General features: G+C 42.5%; 2 protein-coding genes and 1 long non-coding RNA gene across 7 annotated transcripts in view; 1 reads left to right on the forward strand and 2 right to left on the reverse strand.

The window, feature by feature from the left end:
• Positions 1 to 4,691, reverse strand: part of JKAMP (JNK1/MAPK8 associated membrane protein) — a 17,069-nt gene extending 12,378 nt beyond the window's left edge. Inside the window, exons 1-3 of one of the 3 annotated variants that reach the window (XM_006144827.3) lie at positions 4,611 to 4,687; positions 1,999 to 2,072; positions 905 to 1,059 (exon numbers count right to left, since the gene is read on the reverse strand). In XM_006144827.3, coding sequence (XP_006144889.1) covers positions 905 to 1,059; positions 1,999 to 2,072; positions 4,611 to 4,614 — 233 coding nt within the window. In that variant the 5' untranslated portion in view covers positions 4,615 to 4,687. Of the gene's footprint in view, positions 1 to 904; positions 1,060 to 1,998; positions 2,091 to 4,610 lie in introns of all 3 variants that reach the window. The other 2 variants (XM_006144826.3, XM_027770426.1) reach the window with 2 other exon arrangements.
• Positions 4,692 to 4,747: 56 nt separating this feature from the next.
• Positions 4,748 to 16,623, forward strand: L3HYPDH (trans-L-3-hydroxyproline dehydratase). 3 transcript variants are annotated; one of them, XM_027770424.1, is made up of 5 exons: positions 4,748 to 4,822; positions 9,580 to 9,749; positions 12,018 to 12,140; positions 12,231 to 12,368; positions 16,123 to 16,623. In XM_027770424.1, exons 2-5 carry the CDS (start codon positions 9,585 to 9,587, stop codon positions 16,246 to 16,248), a joined length of 552 nt encoding a protein of 183 aa, XP_027626225.1. In that variant the 5' UTR covers positions 4,748 to 4,822; positions 9,580 to 9,584; the 3' UTR covers positions 16,249 to 16,623. The 3 variants fall into 3 exon arrangements, with proteins under 3 accessions (XP_027626225.1, XP_006144887.1, XP_027626226.1); XM_006144825.3 differs by having other exon boundaries at positions 4,777 to 5,382; XM_027770425.1 differs by lacking the exon at positions 4,748 to 4,822 and adding an exon at positions 7,804 to 8,092.
• Positions 16,624 to 19,737: 3,114 nt separating this feature from the next.
• On the reverse strand, positions 19,738 to 26,666 carry LOC102492368 (uncharacterized). Its single transcript, XR_334010.1, has 3 exons — positions 26,399 to 26,666; positions 20,588 to 20,676; positions 19,738 to 19,901 (listed from the first exon to the last, which is right to left on the reverse strand). It is a non-coding gene; the product is annotated as an uncharacterized LOC102492368 (long non-coding RNA).
• Positions 26,667 to 26,747: the final 81 nt, after the last annotated feature.

A 26,747-nucleotide genomic window follows, 5' to 3' on the forward strand; every position in this document is an offset into this window, starting at 1 on the left:
AGTTAGAACTAGACGAAAATCAGTATGGCTGGAATGTACTAAGGTATTAACAGAATTGGGCTCCTCGTTCCTAGTAGAATAAAGTTCACATCCTTATCAAAACCTTCACGTAATGGTCTCGATTTATCTTTCCCACTTCTATATATTAAATCTGTAAATCTTTCATTTGCAGTTCATACTTTGACCACCCCAGATGACATATTTCACGCCTCTGAGCCATTGTACATGCTGTTGCCTCTGCCTACAATGTTCTTTTTATGAAGTTTTCCCAGTCCCACCAAGCACAATTTCTCTCTCCATTCCTTGTGACCAGAGGAATGACCAGAGCATTCTGTTTATAACTCTGCTACACTACTAAGACTGATTTGCATTATAATCAATTATGTATATATTTGTCTTATCTACAAATTTATGACTATAAGTCATGTCAGCTATTTTTGCATCTCCTCCCCGATCTCCCAAACATAAAACATGGGGCTCAATAAATGTGTGTTGACTTAATGTGCTAGTGTGAGTTTTCATATGTAGGTTACAACTATATTATAATTATATTATGCTAAATTATTAGTGTTAAGTTAAATTACAAAGTATTTGCTCTAGAACAATAGTTTATAATCATAGCCAATTACCAGTAGAAAACCAATAGGTTACAGTTCAAGATCATTTAGGGTGAAAGTGACAAAGGGCAGTTCTCTTAGTATTTATTAAGAAAATACTAAGACATCCTTACTATTTATTAAGAAAATCCTATCATTTTCTTGCCACAGGACAAAGTAATCAGAATATAAATGAGAAGCAGATTTACCAATTTTAAAACAATAGAGGCAAATATAGTTACTGTGTAAGATATTCTAAATGATATTCCAAATCAGTCTGTCTGGATACCTTCACAGAATGAACTAACCTCTTTTTCCCCGAATACCACTCAATGAAGAACCAATGTAAAACAAGAGGCAAAATAACCATAAATCCAAGATAGAGCCAGTCATAAAGTTCTGGAGACTCTGTGCAAGGCTGACAATATTTCTGTGCATTTGTTCTTTGTCCTCTTGGGCACACCTACAATATAAAACAGCAGCATTTTATGTGCAGATATTATAAGATTCAGACCACCTGGCAAAAAAAGACATACTATAATACATCCCATTTCAGTTTAAGCATGTAAGTTTACATGTGTAGCTTTTAGAAATTTAAAAAAAGCATAGGTCAAATAAAAAGAAATCTACATTGTATGTTATATCTATAAAACGCACTTAAAGAATTCCTTTTACTAAGTGACTAAGACAGTTGACAAACATTTTATGAAAAACCTAGTTATTGATGTCCCATGATAATAATTACAGGAAAACGCTCTGGAGTAGTAATGTTAACTTACTGTACAAGTCACTGTGCTGAGTCATTTTTAAAAGAAATCAGGAATTATTATAAAATTATAACTATTTTTTGGGGGGAGAGGTTTTTGCTATAGGGTGTGTGCACTCGCCAGAAAGACAGAGACAGAGCGACAGAAAGCAAGAAATCACCCCCCACCAGGTGGAATAGCCATGCCGCAATCCCTTCTCCTCCATTCTCCTCTCGGGATCTTGGACACACACGCACATGTGCCCGGTGTGAGTTTAAGTCACCAGGTCTGGGACTCGAACCACGGTTGGCTACGTGGGAGCCCAGCGACATAGCCATTACACCAACTGCTGGTCCCAATAAAATTACAACTATTTTTAAAAATAATCATGACTGTCAAGAAAGATTTAATATTACTTATAGACATTAGTATTGCAACACAAACAAGGGTTTTATTAGGTCATTGGGAAAGTCATGATGTAATTTTCTGTTTTTCGATGCAAAAAATGCTAAAGGCTTTCCCAACAACCCAATATTAATGCCTCTACATTCTTTTACAAATAAATGTGCATACTTCAGAAAAAAGACTCTACATGTGAAAATATTTCATAAGTAAATAGACTCTATAAATGAAATATCATATAAAATAAGACTTACCCCACATTCTCCATATATCTCAGTTGAGCCATTTTTAAACAACAGGGTCTTCCCACAATATAGTCCAAGGCATGCTGGTTGAATATCGACAGCTTTTTAAAAACAAACGCCAGTATAGTAACATCTTTTGTGATTATAAAAAAGTAATGCAATAATAGCTGAAGCACTTGACAGAAATATCTCAACCAACTTTCAGTGTTCAAAATGATATATATTAGACAAAACTCCTAAAGCATTTATTTTTCAATTTAAATTCCTCCTTTTTTTACTGCCATACTGAAGACAGTTACTCTGAAACTTTGCTGTTAATACTGTTCCTTGTGATTCCAGTCCTTAACCTGCAAAGGAGGAACTATCTCTAGAACACAGAGCCTAACCCAATACTGTCTCCATGACACTAGCCAGCCAGTCCCCTTGATTGGACTTTTGAATTTTATTGATTAAAAATTAAGTTTTATTGATAAAAAATTAAGTGTCAAATTTTGCTTGTTTTTTTTTTTTTAAAGAAATGAGAGCCCTGAGGCCAGTAGATGGCATGATGTTAACGCACTGGATCCCACATGGCAAACTGTGCAGTTCAAAACCTGAACCCAGCAGCTTGAAAAACATGCCAGGTGCAAGTGTGTGCATGCCCCAAATCCAGAGAGAATGGAGAAGGTACTGCAGTGTGGCCACCCCCAGGCCCCGTGAGTGAGTTCTCACTTTCCCCCGCTCTTCTGTCTCTTTCCACCGAGCACCCATACCCAAAGCAAAGAGCCAAAAGAAAAAAAAAAAAAAAAAGAAAAGATAAAGAAATTAGAGCACCTATAGGTCATCACCTTTTATTCTGCTCAGTTAATACATTGAGCATACACACATCCACACGTAATCCAGTATCACCTTTGTTGACAACAAAAGACAGAAAAGCAGAAAGGACATACTTTCATAATAAAGGGCAATCCTTTAGAGTAAATAAATTTGCCATTATAAAAAGCTTCCTGTTGCCCTAGTTTCTGTCATTTTTATCAAGGACAGGTGGGACTTTCTTCAAGGTTATCACTTGGTCTCTTACCAAGAGTTGGAAATTACTGCCCTAGAATTATCCCCCTGATCTCAAGGCTTGGGAGAAATAAAAAACAGCTCATCTTTGCAAAAAAAAAAAAAAAAGAAAGAAAGAAAGAAAAAAATCTCAGGACCTACAGATTGTCTTTGACCTCATTCATGGGCAGAAATGAAAGTTTTTCTACCAGTAAGGCCTGATTTCCTTCATTCATTGATTAATTCCTTTGATAAACATGTGATGAGTGTCAGATTCCACTGGTTAAGACCCACTAAAATTCCACAGGTAAATGTGACAGTCTGTCCTGTAAGAACCTACAGTCTAATATGGATAAATCCCAAACTACCAAGGTCTGGGCAAGAATTCATTTGGAAAATCATGCATCTTATGACAAATCTTGAGTAATCATTTCCCAAATTCTTCTTTAATTCACAATCTAGAGACTGCTAGACCTATACCTCTCTTTCTTTCTAATTTAAGTACAACCTTTGATTTCTTCTCCTTATGCTGCTGAGAAGAAAACAGAAAGAGCGTGGAATAAAATTCCTTGTTCAATCCTTTCACTTTTATCAAATTTCTAACTCAGTTTTTTAAACCCATGGGTTTCTTTTATTTTAATTGGCACTTATTTTTTAACCAATTATAATCACAATGCTCTAAACTAACACATGAAAATGAACAGTTTCAGATTTTTTGAGAAGGCAGAAGTTAAATAACAAAGATTGTTCTGTATGTTTTAAAGAGTTACTTATTTAACTTATTTACTCACTTAGTTTTAATTTGACCACACACACACACACACACACACACACAGAGAGAGAGAGAGAGAGAGAGAGAGAGAGAGAGAGAAAGCCATCAGGTCCAGGACTCAGACCATGGTCAACCATGTGGGCGCGTCCAGCGCCTTAGCCACCGCACCACCCGCTGGTCCCGTTCTGTATGGTTTTTACATCTAATCCGTCAGATTTTTAGTAAGTACATTTGAATGTAAAAATTTAAGTTTCTCAAAATTCTGCTCTGAAAACCAGCACGGTAACTGAATCAACAGCTCATGACCTACAAAACAGACCAATGGCTCCAAGTGTCCATTTGATTTCCCCTTTCATTTATCTCTTTTAGTGAACAATGTCTAAAATTTTAAGACTTTTTTTTTTTTGCAAAGGGGTTGCCCCTCTGTGAAGGGCCCTCCCTATAGATTCATATTTTAGGCTGAAGTGGGAGACAATCACGTTTGCAGCAATTAGCTTCTGCTTCCTCTATTCTCTGCGCTACCGTCGCGCTTGCAATTTTGAAGTCAACTTTTATGCATGTTTCTTCGCATTAAACAAAAGGGCTGAAGTGACATTTCGAACAAAACAACAAAGACCCAGCCACGCTGCCCGCCTCCCCTCCGCTGCCTGTCAGGGACAGAGACCACCCACCACAACCTCGGCAGGAGAATGTGGCCCGATCTGAGGGCGGGTAGGAGCAGGGTCGAGCACAGGCCGCCCGCCGGGACCGATCCGGGAGTGCCCAGTTAGGGCAGAGGCGGGGACTAAGACAAGTAATCCCCGCCATCCCCACGACCACTCACCCATGGGCGCTCGCAGGTTTCCCTGCAGAGAAGCTCAGCGACGGAGATCCGGCGAAACGCCCGGACATCCGGGCCACTGCAGTTCGTCAGCTCCGCCTCTTGGTAACCGGGGCGACCGCCGCGAAGCCCCGCCTCTACTTCCTGGTAAAGGCTCAGCGATCCCGCGCCCTAGCGCTGCGTCGCGTCCTGCCTTTCTGGCACCGAGTACGCGGGTAGGTCCTGTCTTGAAGTGTGCACCACGGGCCTTGTCCCAGAACGCAAGTGATGGAGAGCACGCTGGCCGTGCCCCAGCTGCCCCCACACGACCCGGGGACGCCGCCGCTGTCAGTGGTGGACATGCACACGGGCGGCGAGCCCCTGCGCGTCGTGCTGGCCGGGTGTCCAGAGGTGGCGGGGCCCACGTTGCTGGCCAAGCGGCGCTACATGCGTGAGCACCTTGACCATGTGCGGCGACGGCTCATGTTGGAACCCCGAGGGCACCGAGACATGTACGGGGCCGTTCTCGTGGCGAGCGAGCTGCCGGAGGCGCATTTGGGCGTCCTATTCCTGCACAACGAGGGCTACAGCTCCATGTGCGGCCATGCAGTGCTGGCGCTGGGCCGCTTCGCTGTCGACTTCGGGCTGGTGCCGGCACCCCCGGCCGGCACCCGCGAGGCCCGAGTCAACCTTCACTGCCCCTGCGGGCTGGTGACTGCCTTTGTGACTTGTGAAGGCGGCCGCAGCTGCGGCCCGGTGCGCTTCCACAGCGTCCCTGCCTTCGTGCTGGCCACAGGTAACTGGTGGGACACACTCAGGCCCGGGCGGGCAGCAACCCAGAACGCAACTAACTATAGTACTTTAACTGTCTGTCTGAGCTGGAATCCACATGGCGCCAACTAACCAACCCTGCATGCCCTTGCAATTAATAAAAAGGTAATTTTAGATCTTTGCAAATGTTTGATCACTGCCTTGCGAATTTAGTGCATGTGATTCGATTGTCCTGCTGATCTCTCCAACTGTGTTCTTGGGAGAGCCTTGAGTAAAGAATTGCAAGTTTCCCTTACTCAGTGTTTGGTTCCACACTTCTCAGCATTCCCAGAGATTTCACCTTTGGATAAAGCAAAGTACACTCAGGTCAGAATTGGCTCAGGATATGCCTGGTAGTCACATTACCCCTAACAAATTACTCAACATGCCTCATTTTCCTTATCTATAAAACATGCTGTCTCTACTTCTTTGAAGAATTAAATGAGAATTCATGAACTAAGCAATCATAAAGAGATGGACGTAGTTGCTTTTCTTCTGTAGGAACTGGAACAGACATTGTGCAAGTGTAGGCAATTTTTTAGTTATTTAATTTTATTATTATCGATTTGTTTTTCTAATGTGCTAAAGGGTACATGAGCTTACCAGAGAGAAAAAGGGAAAGCAAGCCACCAATTCTAGGACTTGAGCTGTGGCCAGCCTTGTGGGAGTCCAATACCTTAACCACCACAGCACCTCCTGGCCCCTAGGCAAGTAATTAGTGTTTAATCTCTCTCTCTGTTTCATTTGTAGAGTTTTTGTTAGGATTAAATGAGAATATACAAGATAATTAGATTTTTTAAGAGGTTTTTGCCACAGGGCATGCACACTTACCAGAGAGACAGAGAGACCAAGACAGTGAGCAGGAAAGTGAGAAATCAACCCACAGGGGGGATGGCCATGTCACAATCCCTTCTTAATTCTCCTCCTAGCATCTTGGGCATGCCACAAACTTGTCCAGCATGATTTTCAAGCCGTCTGGGTCCAGGACTTGAACCAAGGTCTCATGTGGGAGTTCAGCAATATAACCGCTATGCCATCTGCTGGCCTTCTTATTTAGAATTTTTAAAATATATTCCTCAGGACAAAAAAAAGTACAGATATATAGGATTCCCAGTTAGTCTTTAGGGATCAATTTAAAGGTTTTTGCTGGGTTCCTTAGTACAGATCTTTTATATCATGTAAAATAGGGCATCTCTATAACCATAACTCTTACAAAGAGCAAGATCCTTCATGGAGGTGACCTGGTACCTGGCCTCACCTGAGTACTACTTCCAGCAGGCTGAATTCGATCAGTGGGGAGGCTTTTGTATCATGACTGGAAGAGAGCTGGAAACTAACCCAGTTACTGCAGGAATAGAGTTGTCACTCCTTTTCGTCCACGTTTTCAAGCCATTCGAATCATTCTGTCATCGTTTGACTTTGAGCCTTCCTTAGAGGACCTAGTCTATCACATAGAATATGCTTGTATCAAACAAATACCCTAATTTTCAATGTTAGTAATTTAGTGATCAAAAAAAAAATCACTGATAATAAATGGAAGTGACTTTAAAGGACATCTGGTTCATTTTAAAGAAGAGGAAATTTGGGGCCAGCAAGTGGCATAGTGATTAAGGGTGCTGGACTCCCATATGGCCAACCACAGTTTGAGTCCCAGACCCGGCAGCTCACTTTCTCACTTTCTCTCTCTCTCTCTCTCTTGCTCACTCACTCTGTTTCTCTGGTTAAATGAAAATAAATAAATAAATGAAGTTAAACAATTCTTTTTTAAAAAGAAGAGGAAACTAAAACTTAGTAAGTAGCACCCTACCTAAAAACTCAACTTGAGGGAACCAGCAGTTAGCGTAATGGCTATGTCGCTGGATTCCCACGTAGTCGACCGTGGTTCGCGTCCCAGACCCGGTGGCTTAGAACTCACGCCGGGCGCGTGTGTGTGCGTGCCCAAGATCCCAAGAGGAGAATGGAGGAGAAGGGATTGCGGTGCGACCATCCCCCCTGGGGGGTGATTTCTCGCTTTCTGTCTCTATGTCTCTCTCTGTCTGGCGAGCACACATGCCCTATAGCAAAAACCTCTCCAAAAAAAAAGAAAAGAAAAAGATTCACAGGGATGTTTTCCTCTTGATCATAGGCTAGCTGTTTTGATACATTATGTATAAAAAGGGCTTCTGTAGACTAGTCTGTAACCAACAGCACACTGGCATCTTGTGTGACTCAGTGTAAAAACTCGGGAATACCAGAAATACTTGCTTTTGTACCCCTTGATTTCTGACATTGAGACCCCACTCTGTCTGGTTGGTTGACTTAGCCTCACCCTGCTATGTCCTGTCCCCTTCCCCAATGTACACATCACAAAGGTTTCTTAGATGTGCCAGGGCTTCGGAGAGGAGGGCCTTTGGTTCTCAGCTCGCACAGTTAATGAGTGCAGTGAAGGATCATCGGCCCTGCTCCACGTGGCCCAGGCCTCCTTCCCTGCCTCCTGTGTTACTCTCTAGTCCACTACGTGGCCTTCTCGTGGGGCCGTGGGAGGGGCCGTGGGAAGTCCACACAGGTCCTCTGCACTCAGGAGCTCTGCCCCCTCCACCCCAACTGGAGGAAATGACACTTTATTGACACAGAGAAGTATTTCTCGCTTCAGGACACTCCAAATGTTCTCGCTTCAGGACACTAACAAAAGTCTCTCCTCCTGAGAACATATTTCCGTAAGTCAAAAACAGAAAGACCTGCCTTCTCCCTGCCATACACCTCCCCCAGAGATGGTGGTCACCAAGCCAACTTGAACTTGGCAGGAGGAAGAGAGGAAAATGTGGGGAGGGACAAAAAACAGTTTCTGGGACCAGCAGTTGGCGTAATGGCTACGTCACTGGACTCCCGTGTAGTCAACCACCGTTCAAGTCCCGGATCTGGTGGCTTAAACTCATGCCGGGCACGTGTGTGTGCCCAAAATCCGAAGAGGAGAGGAGGAGAAGGGATTGCAGTGTGACCATCCCCCCGGGGGGTTATTTCTCTCTTTCTGTGTCTGTCTCTGTCTTTCTGGTGAGCGCATGTGCCCTATAGCAAAAACCTTTCAAAAATAAAACAAAACAAAACAATTTCCATGTCCCAAATATCACCCAGCCCCATTGCTTTATGGATTCAGGATTTTAAACTGAACTTCTTGTGAAATTTACAGTATTAGGAGTTGTTTTAAAATTTTTGCCATAGGATGCATATGCTCACCAAACAAAGAAAGAGAGAGAGAAAGAGAAAGTGAGAAATTCCCCAGGGGAGAGGGCCACACTGCAAACCCTTCTCCTCCATTCTCAAGATTTTTTTGGGCATACACATATACACACTCGGCATGTTTTTCACAATGCTGGGTCCAGGACTTGTGCTCTGCAGTTGGCCATCTGGGATCCAGCACCTTAACCACCAGACCACCTCCTGGCCCAGAACTTGTTGGGGATTTAAAATGCTCAAATAAAAACTCAGATGCTAAATGATGCTATAGAAGTCAGTGACTCTACAATGGCTTTATCCTGAATGTTTACCTGAATGATAATGAAATTAAACTATGTAGAAAAATCTTTTTAAAATAATTATTTATTTAAATTTATTTATCATTATTATTATTATTTTAAATTTGCTACAGGGCATGTATGCTCACCAGAGGGAGAGAGAGAGAAAGTGAGAAAGCAAGCTGCCAGGTCCAGGACTCGAACCATGATCAGCCACGTCAGAGTCCAGTGCCTTATCCACCATACCACCTGCTGTCCCCTGCCTCTCCTTTTAAAGGTTTATTTTGACATTATGACTGAAGAAATCCAATTGGTAGGACCCTGAATCCTTTCTACTTTAAACCATCTCTAGTAGCAGAAACAGAGACCTACGTTTTCTATCATGGTGTTCACCAGCTGCTGTCTCAGGTCATTCCTTCCCTTGCCCTTTACGATGTTTCCTAAAAATGAGTCTCAGAGTAGCTAACGAGTCTGTATGTATGATTTGGGAAAAACATGTTACATAACTTGTGCAAACATCATTAAGTTAAAAATAGAAAGATGCGCCTTGCTCCTATTTATCTAACTCAGGATTTTTGTTTCTTTCTAGGACAGAAAAAGGACTCTCTCCCTTGAAATAGTATGTTAAAAATGCTGTAGATTTTGTTGTAAAAGTTCTAACAAAAATTCGTTTTCAAACTTATCTCTTTTAGATCTCATGGTGGCGGTCCCTGGACACGGGCAGGTGGTGGTGGATATCGCATATGGCGGTGCCTTTTATGCATTTGTCAGTGCTGAAAAGTTAGGACTTGACGTTTGTTCTTCAAAGACAAGAGACCTCGTGGATGCAGCAAGTGCAGTGACAGAGGCAGTGAAAGCTCAGGTCAGGACAGTTGCTACTTTTGTAACACATGCCCCCCCCCATGGCCTAGCGAAATATAAATGATCATTTCTATAAGGAAAATTAAATATCAATATGTCTAAATTATTGGTAGTACTAAGAATAGGATATAGTTAAAATCTTAGGCTCTAGAGCAAGACTACCTGTGAGTTTTAGCTCGCCTCTTTTAATTTTCGTAAACTTGAACAAGTTACATGACTTCCGTGTGCCTCAGTTTTCCTATCTATAAAATGGAATTATAAAATACCTGCTTTGGGGACCAGCAGATGGTATAATGGTTATGTTGCTGGACTCTCACGTAGTCTACTATAGTTTGAGTCCCAGACTTGGTAGCTTAAAACATTCTGGGTGTGTGTGTGTGTGTGCCCAAAATCCTGAGAGGAGAATGGAGGGAAAGGGATTGTGGTGCGGCCATCTCCCTGGGGGGGGAGGGGGAGGTGATTTCTCACTTTCTGTCTCTCCAGTGGGCACATGTGCCCTGTAGTAAAAAATCTCTAAAAAAAGAAAAAACAAAAAAACAAAATACCTGCTTTGTAAAGTTGTCATTAAGAATAAAATCAATGCATGTAAAGGACTTATAATTCTTGGGAAAAGCATGTTATATAACTGTGCAAACGTCATTAAGTTAAAAATAGAAAGATGCACTTGTTCTTGTTTATCTAACTCATTTCTTTGCCTAACCTATTTCACTGCCTCTAATAAATGTTCAATAAATGATAACTATTACTAACTTCAAAAATACATATGTACTAATATAGTTTGTGGTTACTTAAACATATAAGTTTATAATATAAAATTCTACTAATTCAAGCGCATAGACTTTGCTCTGTGTGCTCACTATGCAAAACTTGAAAATAACGCATGTATGTGTAAGTTACAAAATAGATTTCATTAAGTCTGATCAAACTTTCTCTTATTTCACAGAAAACATCAATTTTAATAAGTACATTATTTCTCGTATTGCTAAGAAGTTACTCAAAGAACTGCTCAAGTAACTCTAGATTGGGACCGGGAAAACTATTCTGATAAGCCAGTTTGGGAGGCTGGATCATGACACAGCAGTAAAGCATGATGTTCTGCTACCCACGGTGGAAAGATTTCAGTTTGTGTCCAGAGACCTCCCCGAATACACTGGGTATGTGTGTAGTAGGAGTTGGGGATAGGTGCTTAGGAAGACAGAGAAGACAGACCCACTGCAGGTCTTTTTGGTTTGGTTTTAGATGGACTCTCTGCATTTAAGAACGCAAATCTGTTCACTTGCTTTACCCAACAGCCAGGTGGGAGTGGAAAGTACTCATTGTAAAGATACATGAGGAAGTAAGGAAGGTCATAGTTATCCCAGTCATACTGGCAGAGATGACAGAAATCCAGGAAAAGCTAAGCAACTGGTCTTCCCAAGAAGAACAGGAAGGATTGACTTTGGGGCCTGCTTAGCTACACCGTCTGTACCTGCTACTGTGCGTGTGTATCTCCCGCTTTTCGTGGGACCCCCTGATTCCATCCTCTACAGTAAACGCTTTTTTCATTCAGTTGTTTCTCTTGCCTATTCTTATGACATTTGCTTGCTCATGGTTTCCCACAGTCCTTGTCTCTTTCACTGGTAAATTCATTGCCTGGTTTTTCCACACCATCCCCTTCGAGCTGCTGAGAATGAGAATATGGTGGCCTGAGCTCATCCTATCTGAGTGGCCACGGCCACGCCCTGGATTGGCTGTCCTGGGGTCAGCATTTCAAAGACTCTGTGTGTGTGTGTGTGTGTGTGTTTGGAGGATGTGTGTATAAAATTGGACTATACATTTAGTAGAGGCCATATACAGGTCAACTTCCTTAGAAGGGGCTCTCAAAGTATGATAAGAATACTGTTTGTTCAATAAAACTGTTCATCTAGACAAAGACATAATTTCTACCATTCCTTGTCCAAAAAAAGTTCATAAATGATAAAGATTGAAAAGTTATGTGCTCTCATCTACATTATTTATAAAGATAAAATTGAATCAGAAAGTTTATTTTACATGTGGGTTGAGGATTTTTTTTTAGAATTATTTTATTTAACTTTGTTTATTATTATTATCATTGTTATTTTCCAGTTTGATCAGAGAGAGACAGAGAGAGAAGTGAGAAAGCAAGCCACCAGGTCCAAGACTTGAACCATGGTCGGCCATGTGAGAGTTCAGCGCCCTTAACCACCATGCCACTTGCCAGCCCCTGGGTTAAGGATTTTTATGTTTTTGTTTTATTTTGTTTTTGCAGTTTAAAATTAATCATCCTGATAGTGAAGACCTTGCCTTTCTATATGGAACTATAGTAACAGATGGAAAAGATGCTTATAGCAAGGAACCAACTACCAACATCTGTGTGTTTGCTGATAAACAGGTATTAGAACTATCATTTCTAGTCATGAAAGCCAGGTAATATGCAAACATAACACTATGAACATTCTTCTTCTCATTTATTCTGAAACAGGTTGACAGAAGCCCCACTGGCTCAGGAGTAACAGCCCGGATTGCTCTACAGTATCACAAAGGCCTTCTAGAACTGAACCAGACCAGAGCCTTTAAAAGCAGTGCGACTGGCTCAGTGTTCACAGGGACTGCTGTGAGGGTGAGTGACACCCTTGGCTTCTTAGTTGTAAATGTGTTTCTTAGGAGACCAAAGTAGCCCAAGATGGATGCTAGATAAGTTTCTTTACTCAGTTCTTAGAAGAAAATTTTAAAGTAAGCCTATAAAAACTTCTGCTTACCTAGAATATAGATTCTCAAAATCCAGTCTTGGGACCTCTGGGGGTCCCCAAGTTCCTTTCCATGGGTCACAAGGTCAAAACTATGTTCATAATAATACTTAGGATATTATATACTTCTCTGCAGAAGCTACATGATGGGTGATTTCTCTGCTAATTGAATGAAGAAACAAGTGAGAGAATCTATATGTATTCTGTTAAGATAGAAATAAAGAGGTTTACAAAAATGTAAAATAATGCCACTTTATTTATTGAAGTTTTGTTATGGTAAGTATATTAATAGCTATTTTCACAAAATACAAGTTCATATATTAATGTGTAATTATTAATTTATTATTTTTAAATGAAGTAATGAGCAAATATCTTTAATTCCCAGTACAATGAACATTGATCAATGTAACTTATATAAACAAACACTGTTTGGGGTTCTCAAATATTAAGGCATAAAGGAGTGCTGAGACCAAATGTTTTGAAAAACCATTAAATTAAAATTTGAGTGTTTCGTTTTGTTCTGTAGAGAGATTTTTGCTATAGGGTATGTGCATTCACTGCAGAGACAAAGAGATACAGAGAGACAGAAAGCAAAAAATCACCCTTCAGGGGGATGGCTATGCCCCAAACCCTTCTCTTCCATTCTCTTCTTGGGATTTTGAGCATGCATGCACATGAGCCCAGCGTGAGTTCCAAGCCACCGAGTACAGGACTTGAACTGCTATCAGGTACATGGGAGTCCAGCGACATAAGCATTATACTGTCTGCTGGTCCCAGATATGGATTTCTTTTTTTATACTTTTTAAAAGTTATTTCTTTATTTAATTTTATTTGTTATTATTATTTATTGTTATTTTTAAATTTGACCAAAGAGATAGAGAGAGAGATAGTGAGAGAAGGGGAAAGTGAGAAAGCAAACCACCAGGTCTAGGACTCGAACCATGGTCACCCATGTGGGAGTCCAGCACCTTAACCACCATGCCAGATTTTTTTTTTTTTATTCTGCAGGAATGTTTATTTTATAGAGTAGATTGTAAAAATCCTGAGCAGTTATGGGGAGTAGAATTTTTGTAATGGAATAAAATATTAAATATGCCAACAGATAACGAGTCTATGCATAATACTAAAAGAAATCTACAGAATGATTCATCTACATTTGATAAAGCTATTATAAATAGCTCTTTCTTTTTTTTTCTTTTTTGGAGAGGTTTTTTGTTATAGGGCGCATGTGCTTGCCAGAAAGACAGACAGAGACAGAGAGACAGAAAGTGAGAAATCGCCCCCTAGGGAGGATGGCTACACCGCAATCCCTTCTCCTCCATTCTCCTCTTGGGATCTTGGGTACACATACACACGCTCCCGGCGTGAGTTTAAGCCACTGGGTCTGGGACTCGAACCACGGTCGACTACATGGGAGTCCAGCGACACAGCCATTATGCCAACTGCTGGTCCCAATAGCTCTTTAACATAGCAAACTATCTTAACATAGCAGTGGGGTTTTTTTCAATTTGCCTAAGGCACATGCACTTGCCAGAGACACAGAAAGAAACAGAGAGAGAGCACTTCCCAACTGGCATGGTCACTTCGCAATCCTTTCTCCTCCCTTTCTCTCTTCCCTCAGGGTTTGGGGTATGCATGCAAAGTGCCCTGGGTATTTTCAAGCATCCAGGTCTGAGATTTATATTTAGCCTTTGGCCATGTGAGATCAGGCTCTCTTAACCAGCAGGCCATGGGGCTGGCTCAGTATAGCGATTTTTAAAGTTTGTTTTCTTTGAATATTGAATTTTCTTTAGGTTATGGATTCCTATATCATACAGTGATTTTATGATGTACCAAACCATTTATGTTGTGTGTAAAAGTTTGGAACATACTGTCTTCAGAATCTGAGATCAAAGAGGGCTGGCAGGTGATGTGGTGGTTGAGGACGCTAGACTCCCACATGGCTGACCGTGGTTCAAGTCCCAGACCTGGTGACTTGCTTCCTCTCTCTCTCTCTCTCTCTCTCTCTCTCTCTCTCTCTCTCTCTCTCTCTCTCTCTCTCTCTCTCTCTCTCTCTCTCTCTCTCTCTCTCTCTTTCTGTCCCTCTCTGGTGAAATAAAAATAAATAAATAAACCACTAAATAAAGTTAAATAAAAAAAAAATCTAAGATCAAAGATAAAAATAATAATCCATAATGTCTATTAGGTACTTTACTGCATGTCCATTTCTAAGATAAACATTTTATACATACCATGTCATTTAATCCTCACAAGAATCTTATGAGATTGGTACTGTTGTTATACTTTTTTAAAAGGTGATAAAATGGAGAAGTAGAGACATCAGGTAATTTTCCGGAGATTAGTTAGTGAATAGTGGAGCCAGGCTGTGAAGGTGGTCTCTATGGAGATAAGCAGCACATTATAAGGAGAGACCTTCAAGTGAAGGAAAAATTCAATGAGGCCTTACACAATAGCATGTTTATAAACGCTAAAGTACTGTATCCTAATTTACTACTTGACATGTTACCTTTAGCTTCAGTTATTCTTATTTAAAAAGTTAGAAAGTAGAAAGATATTCTGCAGTTAAGATTTGAAGCTATCTCGTAGTTGCTAATCATGCCTGACTGTCTTCACTTGCACCACACTGCTTCTCTGGCCTCCCCCAGGCTCTCAGATGAAACCTTCTCAGCCTCTTTCCTGCCTCAGCTTCCTTTCTCTGTCCTTCCATTTGGTGTCCCCAGTGGTCTCATCCTCAGCTTCCTTCTCATCTCATCTACAACAATTTGATGTCGCTGGGCAATTTAATCCACTTTCTAGGCTTCAATTTCCAATCATTTGCTGCTGATGACTGCCAAGCCTTTATCCCTACCATGCCTACCAGATACCTTTTCTTGAATTTAATGTTCTTTTTTTTTAAAAAAAGGAATTATTTAATATTATTTGTTATTATTATTTAAATTTGATCAGAGAGAGACAGACAGAGAAAGAGCAGGAAAGTGAGAAAGCAAGCCACCGGGTCACTCGAACCACAGTCAGCCATGTGGGAATCCAGAGCCCTAACCACCACTCCACCTGCTGGCCCTGAGTCTAACACTCTTATTCCCAACTGTTCACTACACTGATCTTTAAATGATTGCCCCAGGGATATCTCAAACTCAACTTGTTAATAACTTCTTCCTTTCTAAAATATGCTCTTCCTCTCTCATTCTCCAACTTGGGAAATGGCATCATGGGCATCATTTCCAAGCAAGAGAATATTTAACTTGTCCATAGCTCCTCATTTCCCACATAGAGTCAACAGGCCTGTCAAGTCTCCCTGCCAAGTCTCTCTACATTACGTTCTCCTCCTCCATCGTCACTGCAGTCTACCCCAGTACTGGATTCAGTCAGTGAACTAAGGTGTCCCTTAACAGGTTCTTGTGTCTCTCGTCTCTCTCCTCTCCAGTTTGTCTTCCACATCACGACTACACTTACCTGAAACCAAGTCCAGCCCTGTCACTCCCCTAACCTTCCATTGCCCATAGGGTTAACCCTTGGATTTTCTTAAACATGATATAAATCAACAGTCCACTTTTCAGACCAGAGATCATGTGAGTACAATATTTGATAGTATGCTCCCTTTGCCTTCTTCTTTTTTTTTTTTTCCAGGAAGCAAAATGCGGTGACTTTAAAGCTGTTATAGTGGAAGTATCGGGACAAGCCCATTACACTGGAACAGCAAGCTTTACCGTGGAAGATGACGACCCCTTGAGGGATGGCTTTCTTCTCAAGTGACTTCTCCCATGACTTTTATGGGCTTTCTTTCTAAAGTAATCATCATTTGAAAGTAATGTTTTCTTTAAATTATGTGAAACCAATGTCCAAATTATTTTCTCTCTGAAATAGTACAGTGTAGCCAAATATAAAGTCATTATACCTTATGTTTGCAAATGTCCATTGGCATAAATATAACTATGTGTAGCGTGCAAAATGCCAAAAATTCAGAGTCTTCCTCTAGTTATTAACATATCAGGTAAAATTAAAATCTTAGTTAAAATGTTCACTTTTAAAAATATTCCCTGGAAGTTATTATAATATTTCACTTTAAAAACTCTTTGAATAATATCTGAAATTGTAACCCTTTCATCAATAAACTTTACAAGTCCATTATTTTAGTCTTCCAGTTTTTGAATAATATAATGCCCTCGCTAAAAGCAGATTGTGAAGGAGATGGATTATTGGAAGGTATTCATCACTTAGTATAAACAGCCTGGGAAGGATCAGTATGGAGTCAGCTTCTTTGACTAAGTGTGGTTAAAGCTACTGGAAGGTTCTCAGTGCTGCAAAGCCACACGTGCTGAGTATCATAACCTGATGCTAGGAACCGACTGGTAGTCAGGCTTATGCTATATCTTTAAGACTTTTAGAAAAGGTGTTGTTTATTGCATTGTTGAAATACAGGTACATGGTAGAAAGTAACCGATGAATCATTACAGTGAGTCTCTTTATCAACTGCATGCTGGGTTGATTTGAAACAGGAAAGGAACTTTCAATATTAGCATATTCTCCAGGTTGTACTTATTTGTGAGTCTCTTAAAAATAATACTAGGGGGACCAGCAGATGTCATAGCAGTTGCATTGCTAGACTCTCACATGGCTGGTCATGGTTCAAGTCCTGAACCTGGTGGCTTAAATCTCACACCAGGCACGTATGTGTGGATGCCCAAGATCCCAAGAGGAGAATGGAGGAGAGGGGATTGCAGCATGGCCATCTCTCCTAGGGGGCGGGGGGTGGGGGATTCTTACTTTCTATCTCTCTCCGTCTCTCCTGCAGGCACACACGCCCTCTAGCAAAAATATCTCTAAATAAATAAAATTAGGTCATCAGGAGAGTCATCACATATGTTTCTAGTTTTCTATGCAAAAATGCATCATGACTTTCCCAACAACCCAATAGTTGATCATTCTATGTCACAAACTGAAGCATTAAAATATTTTCTCTTTTAACAAGGGATGTGCTCACAGAATTCAGTAGGTTCTATGGGGAAGTAGGTAATACTATTTTATTTCTAAGTATATGGAAACTGAAGTAAATAATTCATTGTTACTGGCTTCGTCACCAGAAAACTTTCATAGACCCAGCTACTAGGTCTATGATTTAATTATGAAAGCAACAGGAAACTGTGAAGGTCATGCTTTTTTATCTCCCTACTACTCCAAAACATTTAGGATCTTTTTATTCATTCTATATAAAATTCTTTGGTAATCACTTATCTCCAAAAAACATGACACAATCACTAACTCAGTATAACCAAGTAATTTTCTATATATTATTTGGTATCCTTTTTTAAAAATGAAAAATGGAACTACTGGCCAGCGAGGTGGCATAGTGGTTAAAGTGCTGTATCCCACATGGTCAAGTGAATGGTTTGAATCCTGGACCTACCAGCTTGGAAAAATATGCCAGGCACATGTGTGTGCATGTCAAAAATCCCAAGAGGGGATTGGAGACAGGATTGTGGCATAGCCATCCTCCCTGAGGTGGGATGAGGGGTCGATTTCTCTCTCACTCTCTCCAGTGAGCACATATACCCTGTAACAACAACAAAAGAATCCCAAAATAATAGAACCACTATTTTCTCTTCAAATATTTCAAGTTACATTAATTCTAAAAATTAATTTAAAACTTCTATGCTATAGCATTCTATAATGTACCATATATAGATCCTCTAATGAAGTACAGTATGAAATATACATTATTATTTCATGGCTACCAGGACAAGGACTGTTTTTACCTCTACCGTTGTTTAGAATTGCCAGCACTTGCTGTTAATGAAAAAGCAGACTGGGACCAGCAGATGGCATAATAGTTATATTGTTGGACTCCCTCTTGGCTGACAGTGGTACCAGACCCAGAGGCCAGGTGCATGCATACCCCAAATCCTGAGAGGAGAATGGAGGAGAAAGGATTACTACATGGCCACCCCCATGGGGGTTGATTTTTCACTTTCTATTTTGCCAGCAAGCACATGTACCCTATAGCAAACATTTTTCTTAAAAAAAAAAAAAAAAAAAAGCAGACTGATTTTTAGTTAGTTGTATCATTGTTTTAAAATTCTCTGCAAACAGTACACTTCCTTATCACCTGCACCAGGGCAGACCATCCCTCTGCCCATCCATGGCATGCCCTTTTCTAACCCATCTATACATGTGAGAGAGATGCAGGTCAGACATGTTACTAGCTCTCCCGAGATCATATCGGAGCCTGTGAATTTGAGACTCCACGTCCAGTATTCTCCTACTACACTTCCTCCACTTCTAAGATAGGGTGGCCAGAACTTGTTCTACAATTTACAAGTTTTTAATAAAAATGTTATATTTCTCAAACATTAATACATATATATTACCTACATTTTTCTAAATCCTAATAGAAACCAGAACCAATCCCTAGCAATAGCACTTTACTCTGTCTCCACTGAAATCAAAAACACTAGGGAAGGCTGGACTGTGGCCCAGTGGTTAAGGGAGTTGGATGCACATGACCAACTACAGTTCAAATCCTGGCCCCAGTGGCTTGTAAAACATATTTGGGCACATGTGTGTGCATGCCCAAAATCCCAACAAGATGGAGAGATGGAGAAGAGATTGTGGAATGACCACACCCCATTGGCAGATGCTTTTCGCCCACCTCTGTCTCTGTCTCTCTCTCTGATGAGTAGTACATGTATGTGCCCTCTGGCAATTAAAAAACAAACTAGAGAATCAGCTCTTCCTGTCACCTCCACCTGCCTAATTAGTCACCAAAACCTGTAGAGTCTACTTCAGACTGTTGGTCACATCCATCCCTGGATGTGTATCTTGCCTCATCCATTAACCACTTTCAAGGACCTTCAACCTCCTTTCCCTAACTGGTTCCTTCTCCTAAGTATTTAGGAGAAGTATTTAAATGTGTTCATAAACTAAACATCCCTTGTCCCCCTTTCCCTCTTTAGCTTACTGTCACCCCTAACTCCTTGCATTGGTGACCAAGGTTCTAAATTCCTCATGTTTTCATCTTCTACTTACTATTCAACTATCACAGTCTGGTTTCTACCTCATTACTCATTAGAAACTGTGCTTGACCTAATTGTCAGGTCTAATGGGTTTACGCAGTCCATGGTGGCCTGCTCCTTAGAGCAGGAACCTTCCCTCCCTTGGTCCAGAGCTCACTCACAGAGCCACTCAGTGAAGCTGCCAAAAATACTAGCTTGGTAACCAGTCCCCATTTAGTACCTACCAGGCCCACATCCATCACCCCTTCATCACGAACTCGCAATCCTCTTTGCTCCAAGTCTTCCAGATGTCACAAGAGTTGGGTCACTCTTCTCATCAACTCTCAGAACTCACAATTTCCATACTGTTCCTCCTTAGGGAAATGTTCTTCCGGTGTGTATGAATCACCTGGGGGCCTTAAAGTGCAGATTCTCATTCATGAGGCATGGGGTTAGCATTTCTACTAGGCAGCAGATGATGCTAATGCTGCTAGGAGGGCTGCACTGGAGTAGTAATACTTTGCTGCGCTGGCACTATAATGCAGTGGAGAAGCCCTGTGCGCTGGGAGCTGGATCCCACACGGCTGACCACAGTTCAAATTACAGCTCCAGTGGCTTGAAGAACATGTTGATTGTGTAGGCATGCATGTCCACAATCCTAACAGGATGGAGAAATGAAAGGGATTGTGGTGTGGCCACACCCCATAGAGGATTCCCTCTCTCTCTTTCTGTCTCCCTACAGTGCATTGTGCTCTCTGACCAAAAAACAAACAAACAAACAAAAAACACTTTTTTGACAGACCTTTTTCTTTCTTTCTCTTTTTTTCTTTTAGAGGTTTTTTGCTATAGGGAGCATGCACTCACCAGAAAGAAGGAGAGACAGAGAGACAGAAAGTCAGAAATCACCCCCCCACCCCCCCGGGAGTGGCCATGCCGCAATCCCTTCTCCTCCATTCTCCTCTCAGTATCTTGGGCACGCACGCACATGTGCCCGGTGAGTTTAAGCCACCGGGTCTGGGACTTGAACCACGGTCCACTACATGGGAGCCTGGCAACATAGCCATTATGCCAACTGCTGGTCCCGACAGACCTATTTTAATTACCTGTTTGGGTGCAGGCTTTACGGAAATATCTCCCCTACTTGGCAACTTCTTTTAGCTCCGAAATACATGAAAAGCTTGTTAGCTCCTGCCTGGAGGTAAAGGTTAGAGTTGACTGCAAATCACAAACAACATTCCTGAGGAAAGGCTGGGGAAAGAAACTTTTTTTCTAAAAATGAAGAACATAAAATTTCTCAGCAGACCAATGTGCCTCACGAAGTGTGTCACTCAGCTGCCTAACTTCGCTCCCTTCTCTGCCCCTTCATTTTTACTGCTTCCTAGCATTCTACTCCGCGGCTCTTTTCTTCCTTCACTCGATACCCTCTTCTTCAGCTGTCACATTCTGGCCCTGGGTGTCTCTCTGATCACATTCAGATTTCTAAATCCTGGGGTTTGGAGTCACACTGCAGGTTCACTACTTAGAAGACAAAAGCTCATCCTCCCCTAGAACATGCCCCTCTTCCCTAACGTGAACGCCCTAACTTCATAAATGGCATCACCATCCACCACACTGGCTACGAAGCTCCTCTTCAAACCCCTCTCTATTGATGCTCGTGAGGTGGGCGTCTATGGTTGGTCAGCCATGATTTCTTTCCCCTTATTTTATCAACAACACTCTCCTTTTCCTTTGGAAAAAGACCTACCCTGGGAATGTAGACTTGTTGGGTCAGCTAGGAGACCAGTACACCAGACCCTCTCTCTCAGGATCTGAATTTTTGTTTTTGTTAAGTTTGCCAGAGGATGTGTGCACTTGCCAAAGAGAGAGAGACAACACCCCACATGGAGGACAGTCATGCCACAATCCCTTCTCCATTTCTCACTCCTTTTGGGGTTTTGGGCAAACATACACCTGGTGTGTTTTTTCAGCTACCAGGTCCAGGACTGAAACTGTAGTCAGCCACGTGGGATCCAGCCATCTTAACCACCAACCACCAGGTGGCCCAGGAACTGGATACTTAAGAAATGACTTAAGGTTTGGAAATGATTAAGTTTATTCCAAGGGTGTTCTTAAAAAACAAAAACACCCTCCGTTAGCTTTGGTCTACTACAGAGCTGCCCTGAGTTCTCTTGTTCTGAGAGCTGGTTAGACAGTCCTTTTATAATCTGAACTTCTCTGTCTTCCCAGTGAATTCCTTTTGTGTGTGTGTGAGCCTGTGTCTCCGTTGTGTTGTTTATATCCAAAGAAACCTAATGTTTCTATCTCCTTAAAGTTTCACTGTAAATGAAATTTCTCTAATTTCTCACTTGGACTATCACACCTTTTAACTGGTTTCCCAGCTTCCAGATTCTCTCCCTGCAGTCATTCTAAACATATGTTTTGTATATCCGCAGTTTATCTATCCAGCAGTGTGCTAGAGTGCTAAGTGCTGGGCTCTAATACAAAGCCAGACAGACAAGGTACGGGACCTTGCATAGCCTACAGGGAGACAGCTAGCACTAGGATAATCACAGATTTACAGATGGTGGTTATGTGCCCCAAGTGGAAAATCCGGAGTGCTGTGAAACTAACAGGGCATATGAGCCAAGATGTGGGGAGAGAATGGCAGCAGCTAAGGAAAGTCTCCCTGAGGGACTAACCTGCCTATGGAAATGGGGATGCTGGGAAACAGCAGGGGATGGTGGTGGTGCTGAGGGCAGGGGATGAAGCTTCCTAGATAGAGGGGATGGTAAGTGCAAATACCCTCACCCTTCCTCAGATGGGAAGTACAAGGCACCGACTTAAGCCCCCCATGTAACTGAAGCAGAGGTCAAACCATGTGGTGCTTTATAGGAAATATTAAGAATTGTAGTTATTATCCAAAGTGTAATGGAAAGAGCCATTCAGGAATTTAAATATGTGAATGGCATGATCGAATTTGGCCTTTTTTTTTTTTTTTTAGCATTCTGCCTACAGTATGGAGTGGAGACTAGATGCAGGGAGACTTCTTAGGAGGTAACAACAGAAGGATGAGACCTAAGATTCAGTGGGGGATGAAGGGATGAAAGAAGTGAATGGATACAAAGATATTTGGCAAATAAAATCTCCAGGTCTTGAAGACAGATTGGATGTGGGATGATGAGAAGTGGGAGGAATTTATCAAGAAAAAATCCTAAGCTTTTGGCTTATTAGCTAGATGGATGGTGAGGCCATTTTTCTGATATAGAAATACTGAGGACTAAGGTTTTAGGGCAAGCGAGAAAAGGAATATGAATTCCGTTTTGGCCATGCTGAGTTTTTACACATCAAGGGGAAATGCCAAGTCATAGGACATGTGGGTTGGGACCAGAAATGTAACTTGGAGGATTTGAAGATGAGGAAGTCCAGAGGAGCTGAAGACTGGGCCGTGATGGGCCCCGAGCAGGTAAAGGCAGGTGGATGAGAATAAATGGCAGATGGGACCAGCAGTTAGTGTAATGGCTATGTCTGTCGCTGGACTCCCACGTAGTCAACCGTGGTTTGAGTCTCGGACCCAGTGGCTTAAACTCACGCCGGGCGCATGTGCGTGTGTGCCCAAGATCCCGAGGGGAGAATGGAGGAAAAGGGATTGCGGCATGGCCATCCCCCCTGGGAGGTGATTTCTCGCTTTCTATCTCTCTGTCTCTGTCTGTCTGGTGAGCGCACGTGCCCTATAGCAAAAACCTCTCAAAAAAAAAAAAAAAAGGAATAAATGGCAGAGGAGAGGACATTGTGAGAACAGAAAACCAAGAGTATAAGGTCTCTCTAAACTACACGCCTGATTGTGACTCTTCCTTGCTAAAACTCCTTCAGTGGATAATGCTGTGACCCTCTTCTCCCCTGACGAAGTGCGATCTCATAGTGTGCAGGGCCTTTCGTAAGAGTGTCCTGATAAACTCTGATCATTTGTTTCGTCATACACCCCACCCCCATGTATCCTAACCAGACACGCGCACTGCAACACTACCTTTCAGACTTTGCATATACATCAGATGTCTTTGCCCTGTCTCCCCCACCCCCCCATTTTTTTTTTGAGAGTCCAGTGTCACCTTTGTATGAAGTCTTCATCAGCTTCTCTAGAAAGTGCTAGTGACCTCCATAGAATTCATATTGTTTTTTTTTCCTTCATGAGCGAGAGAGAGGTATTCTTGACAGGGTCTCACCATAGTGATCCTCCGGCCCCAGCCTCCCAGTCAACTAGCTTTACAGTCCACACGAACACACCTGGAATGTTCAGTTTGGCTCAGAAATGAACTTGGACCTCCCCTGAGGCTTCCAGCTGCCCAAGTAGTAAAGGAGGAAAATGGACTGCTAGGCCCATTCATATATATTTAAACACTTATCGCACTATAATACGTTGTCTTTGCTTAAGAACCTCTTTTTGGGCTTATAAATTGTTTCCTAAATCTAAGCATGATCTTAGAAGATCGTGTTCACTTAATAAATTAATCTGTAACAATTATATTTTTGCGTAGAACGATTCTTGGCCTGGGTTGGTTTTGCCCCCAAAGAGACATCTGTTGATGTCTGGAGATATTTTTAAGTGATTATTATTATTATTATATCATTTATAAGAGGCCGAGTTTTCATGCCATGATGACCCCAGCCTTCAGCCAGCCCTGGCTCATGGTCAAGTGTGCCCAGTGTACTAAGGGAGGTCACAGACTCCCTTGGGGAACCTTTTCATGTGGGATTGCCTCATAGAGCATTGTGTTCTATCTCTGTGCCACCATCTGGCCCCTGGAGACATTTTCAGTTGTCACAAGTGGGAGAAGTGCTGCTGGCATTTTACGGGTAGAGGTTAGGGATGCTGCCAAACATCCCACAATGCAAAGGACAGCCCCCACTATGAAGAGTTATCTGGCCCAAATGTCAACAATGCTGAGGCTGAGAAACCCAGTCTTAGTTCACCCCCTTAAATGTTTTTTATGTCTGCTGTGCATTTCCAGTGGAACAGTATTCTCAATGAAGTGCGCACTTGAAGCTCTAATATCATTGAGTCTAAGACTACCAAGTGTACTAGTCATTTTCACAGCAGTGTTTCTCAAATTGTGCTGTGCACCTCGGTCACCTGGAGGGCTTGTTAAAATACACATGGTAGGGGAATTGGCAAATGGCTCAGTGGTTGAGGTGCTGGACTCCCACATGGTTGACCACGGTTCAAGTCCAGGACCTGGCGGCTTGCCTTCTCACTTTCCCTTTCTCTCTCTCTGGTCAAATAATAATAACAAATAAAATAAACAAAAATAAACAATTCTTTTTTTTTTTTGAGAGGTTTTTGCTATAGGGCACGTGCGCTCGCCAGAAAAACAGAGAGAGACAGAGAGACAGAAAGCAAGAAATCACCCCCCAGGGGGGATGGCCACACCACAATCCCTTCTCCTCCATCCTCCTCTGGGATCTTGGGCACGCATGCACATGCGCCCAGCGTGAGTTTAAGCCACCAGGTCCGGGACTCGAACCATGGTCGACTACATGGGAGTTCAGCGACATAGCCATTATATAGCCATTATGCTAACTGCCGGTCCCTAAAATAAATAATTCTTAACACACACACACACACACACGGTTGGGTCCCACTATAGTTTTGGGTTCAGTAGACCTGGACAGGGGCTGGAGAGGCTGCATTTCTTTCTTCTTTCTTTCTCTTTTCTTTCTTTCTTTCTTTCTTTCTTTCTTTCTTTCTTTCTTTCTTTCTTTCTTTCTTTCTTTCTCTTTCTTTCTTTTCTTTTCTTTCTTTCTTTCTTTCTTTCTTTTCTTTCTTTCTCTTTCCTCTCTTTTCCTTCCTTCCTTCCTTCCTTTCTTTTCCTTTCTTTCTTCCTTCCTTTCTTTCTTTTTTAAAGATGTTTTTGCTTTAGAGTGCATACACTCACCAGAGGGAGAGTCAGAGACAGTGAGAGAGAAAGTGAGAAGTCCCCCACTAGGGGGGATGGCCATGTTACAATCACTTCTCGCCATTCTCATCCTCTTGGATCTTGGGGCCCCATGCTCAAGTGCCTGATGTGATTAGGATTGCCATGTGGGGTCCAGTGCTTTAACAGCTGTGCCGTTCACTGGCCCCGATGGCACATTTCTAAAAGTTTCTAGGTGACAGTGATGTTGCTAGGCCTGCGCCCACACTCTGTGAACTGTTGTTTTAGAGAGGAGCTCAGAGTTAACCTGAGGGTTTATCACACTTTTTCCTGTTTGAAGTCATGCGCAGAAACTCAGACGCAGCTTCCCTAGGCAGCCATGCCTTTCCCATTCCTGTATCTTCCAGACAGATACCTGGCGCTGCATCGGGATGACCTCTGGGCTGACAGCACCTTAGACACATTTCAGAGAACAGAAAAAGGCTGCCAGTAGGGCAAGGGACCAAAGTCCTCTTCCTCCACCCCATTTATTAGCACTCCTGGTCCTGAGGTTCAGGCCCTTGGAAACAGGTGGCATCTTGCCTCTAAGAGTCACCTTCTTAGGGCACTGCAACAGAATCACCTATGGGGTACGGATTCATGGGCCCATCCTCAGTAATTATGGGAACTGGCCAGGAAATCTGCATCTTAACAGGTTCTCAAGTGTGGTCCTCAGACCAGCAAAGTCATCCTCAGGGCTTCACTTGTCAGAAATGCAAATTCTTGGGCACTATCCCAGACCCACCATCTGAAACTCCGGGGTTGAGGCCCAGGCACTTGTGTTTTCACGGGACTTCCCGGTGATTCTGTTGCACACTCAAGTTTGAGAATGACTGGCTTAAATTATTCTACCCGTCTAGTGTAAACTCTCTGGATGTGGATTATTTTTCGCATCAAGTTCTAGATTCCTTTTATACCTGCTTACGACAAAAACACTCCCAGGAAGGAAAGCAGCCCCACAAAGGCCTTCCTGTAGGACATATGTACCCGATAAGAGAGGAGAGTGAACCTTTGGTGATTGCTCATTCGTGTGCGAGCCAGTCGGCCTTTAAGCTAGCGGAGTATAGGCCCCCAGGGGGGTGGTCTGGCACTCTGAAGCCAGCCCAGACCTCCGCTCCAGTTGGGCAGTTGGTAACCGAGAGGAGAGACTGTCGTGGGCCCACTCGGCAGAGCTACTCCGCTGGCGTCCCGCCCCGCGCTCGTGCGTAAACACGCGGTTCCCTCGGCAACGTCTGGAACCCACGTAAAAGGCTCCACCGGGTGCCCGCATCGCCACCCCTCCCGCCGCACCCGAATCCCCGCAGCGGCCGCTCGCCCCACCCCGCCTTGCCTGGCC

This window comes from Tupaia chinensis, unplaced genomic scaffold (genome assembly GCF_000334495.1).
Source record: "Tupaia chinensis unplaced genomic scaffold, TupChi_1.0 Scaffold000133_1, whole genome shotgun sequence".
NCBI lineage: Eukaryota > Metazoa > Chordata > Mammalia > Scandentia > Tupaiidae > Tupaia > Tupaia belangeri.